This window comes from Terrapene carolina, unplaced genomic scaffold, assembly GCF_002925995.2.
Source record: "Terrapene carolina triunguis isolate 2854851 unplaced genomic scaffold, T_m_triunguis-2.0 Scaffold715, whole genome shotgun sequence".
Taxonomy (NCBI): Eukaryota; Metazoa; Chordata; order Testudines; family Emydidae; genus Terrapene; species Terrapene triunguis.
The window spans coordinates 392-11,628 of NW_020665066.1; the positions used below are offsets into that span (position 1 = coordinate 392).

General features: G+C 42.4%; 1 protein-coding gene across 1 annotated transcript; it reads left to right on the top strand.

Annotated features, from left to right (window-relative positions):
• The first annotated feature begins 2,171 nt into the window (after positions 1-2,171).
• LOC112108295 (natural cytotoxicity triggering receptor 3 ligand 1-like) lies at positions 2,172-10,974 on the top strand. The gene is made up of 5 exons (XM_024202363.3): positions 2,172-2,340; positions 5,547-5,900; positions 6,801-7,127; positions 7,931-8,041; positions 10,849-10,974. The coding sequence occupies exons 1-5, from the start codon at positions 2,184-2,186 to the stop codon at positions 10,863-10,865; spliced, it is 966 nt and encodes a 321-aa protein (XP_024058131.2). The 5' UTR covers positions 2,172-2,183; the 3' UTR covers positions 10,866-10,974.
• The last annotated feature ends 263 nt before the right edge of the window (positions 10,975-11,237 follow it).

Sequence of the window (11,237 nt, forward strand, 5' to 3'; positions counted from 1 at the left end):
TTTTTGGCTGCTTGGGGCGGCCAAAACCCTGGAGCCGGCCCTGGCCAGAGGCTGGTGGTGCTAGGGAACTGACTCACAGGAGGCACATACAAGGCTTCCTTGCCCGAAAGGCAGGTGGTAGCGAGGTGCCTCACAACCCTGGGTACCTCTGGGAAGCATCAAATAGCTATTAGGAGAGCATGCTCAGAAAGGTGTCCATGAAAAGGTGGCATTGAAAGCAGGGAGAGAAAAGGGACTACTACATCTCTCAGCATGTCACCACTTGAATATTGACAGATGCTTCATACATGTGACAAAAGAAAATTCATGTATCATCTGGACCTGCTTCTTGGCCCATTAATCTATTCACAGTGTTAAACTCTGAGGGTGCAATTCTGGCTCTATTGAAATCAATAGCAAAAATCCCACTGATGTCAAAGGGGCTTGGATTTCACCGAGGCCCTGGATTCAAAGACTCCCATTGACTTCAGTTGGCTTAGAATCAGGGCCTGAAATCTCAGGAGGGAAAAGATGTATTCTGCAGCTCTGTCTTCCGCAGTTCAGACATGCAGTTAGTGGTGGCAGTTCAGTTTTGTAAGTTGGCCATTCCCCCTTGACTTGTGCAGCCTGCTAGGACTCCTGCCACCAGGGCAACAGTCAGTGGCAGTTTGCTTTGCTTGTGACCATTTCTTTGCTAACTTTAATTTTTAAAACAGACTGGCTCAGCAGATGATTTGTCAGTAACTCAGACTAATGTCTGAATCAAGAAGTTTTCAGATCTGATCTGTAGAAGAGTTTTAATGTATTGAAAAGCATACATTGCATATTGCACTTGCAATGGTTGGATCCACACAATACAACATGTAGATTAAATGAATTCCTAAATTTAGTTCATCAAGACATTAAGCACTGTAACCTAAACAGACATCTTCATGGAACTTTTGTTTTTGTCACAAATATTGCTGCCTGGTCTTGCATTATTCAATTCCACTTAATTGCAATAATTATTGTTAGAGCCTTTCTTTAAATTATGATAGCATTTGTGTTTTAAAAATGTTAAAATATCAGAAATTTATTATATTCTTTGCAACCCCCTAAATAAAACAGCCTGCTATATGCTAGACTTGGTTTCTAAGAAAAAGCATCATTCAATCAGGATAAATCAATACCAAATGATCATGCAAATCAACACAACAATCTGATTTGAAATTTAAGTGACAGAACATAAATTTAGCATGCCCAATGTTGCTTAAAATGTTACACATGCCTTTTAAAAAATGCAATTGACTTTCATTTGTCTGGCAACAAACAACACTGCACATACTTTTTGCTACCAACCTGAGTAATAAAAATGGTGCTTTTTGGTGAGAATGGAATGGAATCCTTGATGCTCCTGTCTTCCTCCAACTGCCTGGCATGGCAATAGCTGAATGCACCTTGGCTTGGGTAAGAATTCTGAGCTTTCCAACAGATGTAAACATTGATTTTACAATCTTTTAAGGCAGGGATTTTTGATGGAATGGAGGGGGGAAGAGGGTTGGTCACTTGTAAAAATTAAGAATGCCCAGTGCAGTGTTTGTGGGATAATGTTGCCTCAGTCATACTTTGTACAGATTAATTTGTAAGTGGGTAAAATTGGAACTCAGAACCAGATGGCTGGTGTTTTTGTTTTTACCAAATTCTGCCTGTGAATGTGGAGTGAGTGAGAAAGTGGCGATCACTTAAGTGAAATAACTTGCATATTGCTCTCTGATGAAGGAGGCCAGTTAATCAACCAAAAAAACAAAAAAAGGACGTTCAGATGAGACGGTGGGAGTCTGTGATGTAAACTCACAACAGCTAGAAAATCCAGAGTTAAGGCTGCAAATCTATTCTTAACGCCCGCTGGTGCTAGCAATAGTCCAGCACATACCCGCTACGTCAGCCCAGGCACTGAGCAACAGTCCCTAAGCACGGAGGCGAGGGTGCCAGTCTTTGAGGGTCAGTTCCCGATCTGCGGAGCGGGGATTAACCCCCCGACAGACCCAGAGAGCCCGGGCCGGTCGGGTACATTTCCCAGGCGCTGCCCGAGGGGCACTGGACTGTGGGTGGCTGCACAGTGCCTGCAGCCCGGTCACTGCCCTATATAGTCAGAGCAGCCACCTGCTGGCTCCCAGCCCCGCCCGGGGCGCTGACTTATTGGGGCACGTGTCCGAGGGAGGAAAATGAAGGGGAACCGCTCAGTCCCGTCACTGCCACGAGCTGGGCCAGCGAAGCCCCCAGCCCTACCTCAGAGCATGGGGTGGGGAGCGGGCTCTGCCGGGCTGTGCTGCCGGCTGCTTGGGCTGCTCCTGTGTCTCAGCGGCGCGCTCCAGCCTGCAGGTAAAGGAGGGATCCCGGGTCCCATAAGGCGGGGGAGGATCGGGTCCAACTTCGGCTGCCCCTTGGCAAAGAGGCTATAGGGGCAGGGTCACTGGGGTCCTCCTGAGCCTGCGGATTCTCCCAGCCCAGGGTCCTGGTCCTCCCCCACCCCAGAATACTTGCCCGGAGGGGGAGTGGGTGGGGATGTGTCTGGGGGCAGGGGTGACACTTCTGGCGTCCCAAGGCTGAAGCTGGTTCCTTAGTCCCAGGTCTTTATTCCAAAGGCCATCAAAAGTCATTGCTGCAGGCTTATAGTTTTAGAAATCTCACCAGACTAAATGCTCTTGGATGTTGTAACAATATATATTCGAGCAAGACCCCCAATCCCACATGGTGTAATGGCCTCTCACTTGCAATAAGTAACTGATGTCTAAGGGTGTATACCTGACAAATAACTTGACACATGCCTGCAACTATTAATCTGTTCTGCGGTAGATGGCACATGCCACTCCCTGACCTGAAGCTTTACTTCTGTGCAACATGCTGTCATATATCACCCACCCAATTTTCCATTTTGCAAATGCTCCTGGAGTGAGGAATTGGCTTTGAGTAGCTGTCAGAAAATCCTTGGCACGTCAAGTGACTCATCCTTATGACTATTAGGCTGTTCCGAAGTAGCTGGCACATGCCATTCCCTGACACACAGCTTTATTTCTGGCCCCCGTCCTTCCTTTCTTATTCAAAGAGCATTAGCAAACTGCAAGAGGGTGGGGCTATGGGGTGGCAGCATTTAGTCCAGACATATCACCTGGGGTCAGAAAATGGCATGTACCAGCTTCTTCAGAACAGTTTCAGAGTCTCCTCTTATTGACAGCAAAAAGTGCATACAGCCTTTAACAGCGGAAATGTTAATTTGACACATTTTCTCTATAAAGCTTCACTCCAAACTGTAATATGTGAGCAAACCTAAACATAGTGCCAATAGCATGGAATAAATATTCTACCCCAGGAAATGATTTCATATCTAAGAGATGTCCTATTGGGCAAAACCTTAAGAGTTAGAGCTGAGAAGCTCTCAGCTGAACTATTTTTAAGCCACAGATGGGTTGTAGCCTCTCAGGCTAGACGGCCACTAAAAATAGACATGTAAAAGGGAAGTACTATGCCAGGTATTCCTGGTGGACCAAATCCTCAGGGCTGGTTATTCAGTAACAGTGGATAGGGGTAATCCCTCACTGCCACATAAACTGTTCCATGAATTGGGCAGATTGATCCTCAGGACAGTTGGCTCAGTGCGGAAGCATCTCACCTCTTCTTCACAGAAGCAAGTTGGAGAATTGTTTGAGAGAAGAAAAGGAGGTCACTTAAATCCTTACTTCTCAGATCAGCTCACAATAACCCAGTGCTTCTCCCTGACTTGGCCAGCAGGATCCCATAGCCACTCCTATGGAAAGGGGGTTGGAGGATTCCTGTGTTCTAAAAGATTTTTCTTTTTCTTTTGTTTTTCAATGTCCTTTTAATTGTCCACCTGACCTTATCACCTCCCCTGGTTGCCAATTTCAGTGTTGTCAGCTGAAAGTGCTGCATAAGGGGAGCACAGTCCTTCTAAAGTTCCTCTGGGGGCAGTGGGAAGAGAGAAGAAACCAACCCACCACCACCACACACATCATGGCGCTATGAGTATGCAGTGCCTCCCCACCACTTCAGGCATCATGAATTCAGTGCTGGTGGGGTGGGTGGGGATGAATTATTTGGTGACCCATTAGGGAGGAGTTTCCCCCCTCCACATCTGCTGAAGTTGCCTCCATAACTGAAGAGCCCAATTTGGCTGCATAGATATGGTGGTTAGGTTCCCCACTGCTTCAGGACTCTGCAGTAACAATTAAATTCTTGAGACCACCATCAGACCTCCTATGGTCCATACAGGTCTTGTCAATGCAATGAGTACAGTAAGGAAGTGATACAACCTACATTCTATCCCCTGGTAATCTTCCTCAGCCTCAGCACATGCCATCTCATGTCATCTCTCCACCTGAATGAGTGTTATACAAGGATTCCTGAAGCTCCTGGTACGTGAGCAATATGAGTCTGAGTTCGGAAAGTTGAAAATCAATAACTTTAAACCATGTGTGAATGCACAAGACTTAGAGGGAGCCCACAAATTTGAGAGGCTGAGGTCACAGTTCTCATCATTATTGGGTGATGCTGCATTACACCATCCTGTGTGTACAGAACATGGCAAATGGAAAATAGGGACAAGAGCAGAAATGTACCTGAATGGAGACAGTGTCCCCAAGACGGCCCATAGGCAGCCAAGCAAGAAAATGTGCATATGGTGCCATTTCTATAACTGTTATCACTTAGATTTGCCAAAGATTGAGATTATGGAGATCCTGGAGTTGTTTCCTGGATATTTTGAAACACCCAGTGAAATTCTGAGTCATTTCCAAAAATAGACTTTTTGTAATAATCTATCTATATTAATTATTCATTTGTCTTTCCCCTCAAGGGGAAGGCAAAAGAAATTGGTGATGTTGTGTCCATCTCCCTAGCAGTGATGGGGAGCCAGCAGGACAGTTTTTCCTTCAAAGGAGATGGACAAGTGACTCCTGGCTTAGGGCACTAGTCTGGAACTCACCTGCGTTAAATTCTCTGCGCCACCTTCCTGGTTGGCCGTGGGCAAGTCATTCAGTCTCTCTGTGCATCATATCCCCATGTGTAAAATGGGGATAATAGCACTTCCCTACCTCACAAGGATGCTGTGAGGATAAAATACATAAAAGAGTGTGAGGTGCTCAGCTATTATGGTAATGGGGTCCATATATATATACCTGGGATGGACAGATAGATAGAATAGACATTTTTTTCCCATCACGTGCTGCTGTAGTTCTACCACAAAGCTCCAGTGTATTACATGTAAAATGCAGTGTATTCACTGCTAAAGTTCCTCCTGCATTGTAGTTCCCAAGAGCCAGGGCCACCCAACTAGCCTGTGTTATCTCTATTATTTCATTCAAATAAAAGCAAAGATTGTTATTCATAAAGCCATTATCAATTTAGGAAGGAAAGCTTTCATTAGATTACCATAGAGAGAGGTTATAAAGGATTATGGGTGCAGAAACAGGCTACTAAAAAACTGCATGATTGTTGAGCCAATAATAACTCTTTTAAAAGGAACCTTGCCTTTAGAATGTATTGCTCCAAATATACATTTTCTATTTTTGAAGAAACTCTTCAAGTGTTGATGGGAAGCACCCCACTGATCGTGTCATTGAATGATAACATCTCCATACCATGCAAGATCTCTGGGTACAATACAGCAGAACTGGATAGCAAGAACGTGGGAGTTACCTGGTATCTTAAGACTCCGAGGACAGACCAAGAAGAAAAAGTATTCACATTTCATGCTGGAGCACATATTTCCCATAGAAATGGGGCCAGTATGTCTGACAGTGACCTGAGAAGAGGAAATGCTGCACTCTCTCTACCACAGATACAGTTTAAGGAAGCAGGAATATATAGGTGCTATGTTATTGTCGCACCTTCTGATGCTCATGGAACAGCTGTTTTAGAGGTAGTTGGTAAGTGACTTTATTGTACCATTTCTTTTATACTGCATCACCTGGAGACCCGAAGGCAGAAGATTAGAATCCATTTTAGTGGTACCAGTTTCCTCACCCCCCTGAGCCTCTGTGGGGATGGGGTGGGGGTGAGAATTGCATTATATCAGTGGAATAGCCACAGCACCTGGGTAAGCTGTGCTAACAGTTATGGTGGTGGTGTGGTGAGCCCAGCCTTCTGCAGGAGATTTTATATGGGGATTAGCAGTCTTCATCAGGCTAATGTATTTGGAGTTTATCCTGGTATTTTTTATATCTCTCCATCATAGTTGCCTTTAAAAGGGCACAGTCCCTATTCCTTATTCACTGTCACTTTCCTTGCCACAAGCAGAGAAGACTGCAGTTCATTTCCCCCTGCAACCTCTCCATAGTTGTATCAGTCTAAATATTCCCCTTCCATGAATTTTTTGCAGGTCAGGGGAAAATATGGGCCTAAATAGCCTGTTTGTCATAATCTCTAAGGTTTTGGCCAGGTAAGGTTTTCATTATCCAATCCTCAGACTTGCAGTGGCATTTTTAATATCCAGACATGCTCTAAATCTGAGAAACTCTATTAATTTTGTAGATACTTATTTACAAAGAGCAGAAAACAACAAAACTTCTAAAGTCCTAATGATCATAAATGCTATTTATTTTCTAAAGAATATTCACGTCTGTGATCTTGTTTCTGGAGAAAAAATGACTAGATTATAAAAAAAAACCCCAAAAACAAAACAAAAACCCCCCACTCCTGCAATGAACATTAAACATGCACATATCAGACATTTAGGTAATGTGTGTGTTCAGTGTACATTAACACTGTTAAAGAGCCAGAATATCCCTGATGATGACGACAGTAATAAAACCTTTATCTCCATACAGCTCAACCGGAAGTCAGCCTGTCTCCAAAGGAAGTTACAATAGAAAGTGACAAGGAGAAGACCCTGTCGTGTGAAGTCAATAAGTTCTATCCAAATTTGGTTGACATTAAGTGGATGAAGATATCAAAGAATAACCAGGACAGTAGCGTAGCAGCAGAGGATATCCACACAGGAGCCTCTATAGAAAATGAAGATGGCACATTTAATGTCACTAGCATACTAAGGCTGCAACCGTCTTTGCAAGATAATGGAAATGTCTATAGATGTATTGTGAGTCACAAAACATTTCCTGCCAAGTTACTTCTCAATAGCACCTTGACTGTCACAGGTATCCATCCCCTTTAGGGTCTTATCTTCTTTCTTTTGATATATCATGTGTTCCAGAATGCTATGGCTAGACCTCTTTTGAAGGAATTTGAACCTTGTCAACCTTATGCTGTCCCAGCGGTGCAGTGATACCAGGTGTCATCTGAGATAGACAGCAGGGCAGGAGAGCTGGTCATGCAGTGACATTCAGAACAGTCCGCTTGCTGACATGCCAGCCAGAAAGGGAGTGAGAGGAGTGGCAGAGCAGCCAAGGAGAGCCAGTTCAGTGAAAAGAAGGGGTTGAAATGTGGTGGCAACATTTCAAAGGTCTGACGTTTTGATATCAGGGCTTTTCTGGATGCACCATTTTAGTGCCATATATTTGTGTTGGTAAGATTGGGTGACATGCCACATTTTAGGGCCTCTCTGAGCTAATTGAGTTGATCCACAGGTGTGTTTTACAAAAGGCTGTCTTGACCCTACATTTTTTTATCCTCATTCTATAGAATGTTGTTAATATTTAAGTTTTTAAGTGGGCATTTTGAGACCCTTAATGCTGTCTACTTATGGGGAAGGCATTTTGAAGCTGTGGTTTGATACAACACAATGTGCTGGCAGTTATTCTGTGATTTCTTTAGTAGTGTAGTGGCTAGTAGAAGTTTTACTCCTACTTTGACTTTCTTATGACATCAATTTCCAATACTCAGCAAGAAAAATAACCAGTTAATCATTTACTGTGAAAGTGTAGGTGCAGTCCACTAAAATTTGTTTTTTTAATATGAACAAGCATAGAATCAGAATTTTCTTTATTTTTTTCATTCACAGCCCCCAAGTCAGATTTGAACACTATAATTGGAGCAGTCATTGGAACAATACTAGCCTGTATTATTGTGCTCGGTTTGGGTACTTTCGTGTACTGTAGGTGTTTGAAGAAAAGTAAGTAGTTTTAAAGGTACACTGTGCTAAGGATATCTTAATGGCAACTAGTAGCTCTTGTGAATGCTTGAATTCTAAGCCTTAACACCAGTGACAAACTAACAATACTCAAAACCTCAGAATGTTCGTTATCCACTCACCCATTAAGTGAAGGTTAGTCATCTCCCACCACGCTTTTGCTCCCTTGCTTATGAAAAAAACAATGTTTGCTAAATGTGTCAGGTGCCTCTGAAGCCCTTTGGGAAAAATTGGGGTCATACTGTATGTGACTAGAACATTTTAAACAACCTGTAACTTGATAGCTATCAATCAGGAGAAATGACAGGCTTGGTAAGAAATGCTCTGCTTTCACATACTGTCACATAAAGGTTTGCTCTTAAAGTTGCCTTTTATTGGTTTAGTAGCACAAACACAGCATCAATAGTAACTGGAACTAACTTAAAGTGGTAACTCTTAACAGTACGATGATCCATTTTTGTTAGTGTAACTGTGCAGAAAAAACACTGACTCTCACACACACAAAGGGAGAAGTAACTCCTGCCCAAATCACCGCCTTCATGAGAGAGATTCATGTAACAGGCTGAAAAGTCAGAGGCTGTAAGTAGCTGACCCTATAGTCACTTATCTGCCAAGAACTGTGGATAAGAAAAAAAACAATTGGGGCATTTGAATCAAGGGAACTCAACTGGATGGTTTATCAGTACAAAAATATATATATATATAAAATATAACAGCATTGGCAAACATAAGTAAGTACATCAGAAGCAGGAAGCCTGCTAAACAACCAGTGGGGCCACTGGACGATCGAGGTGCTAAAGGAGCACTCAAGGATGAGAAGGCTATTGTGGAGAAACTAAATGGATTCTTTGCATTGGTCTTCATGGCTGAGGATGTGATGGAGATTCCCAAACCTGAGCCATTCTTTTTAGGTGACAGATCTGAGGAATTGTCCCAGATTGAGGTATCATTAGAGGAGGTTTTGGAACAAATTGATAAATTAAACAGCAGTAAGTCACCAGGACCAGATGGTATTCACCCAAGAGTTCTGATGGAACTCAAATGTGAAATTGCAGAGCTACTAACTGTAGTCTGAACATATCATTTAAATCAGCTTCTGTACCAGATGACTGGAGGAAAGCTAATGTGACGCCAATTTTTAAAAAGAGCTCCAGAGGTGATCCTGGCTATTACAGGCCTGTAAGCCTGACTTCAGTACCGGGCAAACTGTTTGAAACTATAATAAAGAACAATATTGTCAGACATATAGATGAACATAATTTGTTGAGGAAGAGTCAGCATGGTTTTAGTAAAGGGAAATCATGACTCACCAATCTACTAGAATTCTTTGAGGGGGTCAACAAGCACGTGGATCAAGGGAATCCAGTGGATATAGTGTACTTAGATTTTCAGAAATCTAACAAGGTCCCTCACCAAAGGCTCTTACACAAAGTAAGCTGCTATGGGATAAGAGGGAAGGTGCTCTCATGGATTGGTAACTGGTTAAAAGATAGGGAACAAAGGGTAGGTATAGATGGTCAGTTTTCAGAATGGAGAGAGGTAAATAGTGGTGTCTCCCAGGGGTCTGTTCTGGGACCAGTCCTATTCAACATATTCATAAATGATCTGGGAAAAGGGGTAAACCGTGAGGTGGCAAAATTTGCAGATGATACAAAATTACTAAAGATAGTTAAGACCCAGGCAGACTGCAAAGAGCTACAAAAGGATCTCTCAAAACTGGGTGACTGGGCAACAAAATGGCAGAGGAAATTTAATGTCGATAAATGCAAAGTAATGCACATTGGAAAGCATAATCCCAACTATACATATAAAATGTTGAGGTCTAAATTAGCTGATACCACTCAAGAAAGAGCTCTTGGAATCATTGTGGATAGTTCTCTGAAAACATCCACTCAATGTGCAGCGGCAGTCAAAAAAGCGAACAGAATGGTGGGAATAATTAAGGAAGGGATAGATAATAGTACAGAAAATATCATGTTGCCTCAATATAAATCCATAGTACACATAGCACATCTTGAATACTGTGTGCAGATGTGGTTGCCCCATTTCAAAAAAGATATATTGGAATTGGAAAAGGTTCAGAAAAGGGCAACAAAATGATTAGGGGTATGGAATGGCTTATGTATGAGGCGAGATTAATAAAACTGGGACTTTTCAGCTTGGAAAAGAGAGGGCTAAGGGGAGATATGATTGAGGTCTATAAAATCGTGACTGATGTAGAGAATGTAGATAAGGAAGTTTGTTTACTACTTCTCATAACACAAGAATTAGGGGTCACCAAATGAAATTAATAAGCAGCAGGTTTAAAACAAATAAAAGGAAGTATTTCTTCACACAACGCACAGTCAACTTGTGGAACTTCTTGCTACAGGATGCTGTAAAGGCCAAGTCCATAACAGGGTTCAAAAAAGAACTAGATAAATTCATGGAGGATAGGTCCATCAATGGCTATTACCAGGATGGGCAGGAATGGTGTCCCTAGCTTCTGTTTGCCAGAAGCTGGGAATGAGCGACAGGGGATGGATCACTTGATGATTACCTGTTCTGTTTATTCCCTCTGGGGCACCTGGCACTGGCCACTGTCAGAAGACAGGATACTGGGTTAGATGGACCTTTGGTCTGACCCAGTAAGGCCATTCTTATGTAATTAATTTTGATAGGTTTTTAGTGTATTGAAATACAGTGTAAAGTTATGCAGCAGAGATAGAAAAATTTCAGTTAATTTTTTCACTTGTCTTTCTTCATAATGTGGTGCATCAAACAACTAATTTACATATTTTTCCTTGCAGTTCCACCTGTGACGTGACACTCCATATTCGTTATACAAATATGCCTACGATATGAATATGGCATAACTAAAATATATTTTATGCAAGATGACTCACGTAAGATATAATTGGAAAGGTTATGATTTACTGAATGTGATTATCCAATTTGTATGCATGTATCATTTCTGTATCTGGAGTTAGGAATATTGACTATGTAATAATTACAACCATGGTTATACTTGGAGATGCCCACCACAGAGTAAGCAATCAGCCTTGATGGGCCATTAGGAAAAGACAACGAGTCTTTAAAGATGTGGATCTCCTATCTTCTGGGAGTTCCTTCCTATGGACATTGCAAATAAACCTGGTTTCATAGTTGCTTTGACACTGCTAGGTCACTGGACAATGTC

What these genes read in the sequence shown, in the direction of transcription:
- LOC112108295 (XM_024202363.3), top strand. Translation starts at nt 2,184, where the DNA reads ATGAAGGGGAACCGCTCAGTCCCGTCACTGCCACGAGCTGGGCCAGCG. An exon ending in AGCTGTTTTAGAGGTAGTTG is followed by an intron (nt 5,901 to 6,800) that starts GTAAGTGACTTT and finishes ATCTCCATACAG; the next exon opens with CTCAACCGGAAGTCAGCCTG. An exon ending in TAGCACCTTGACTGTCACAG is followed by an intron (nt 7,128 to 7,930) that starts GTATCCATCCCC and finishes TTTCATTCACAG; the next exon opens with CCCCCAAGTCAGATTTGAAC.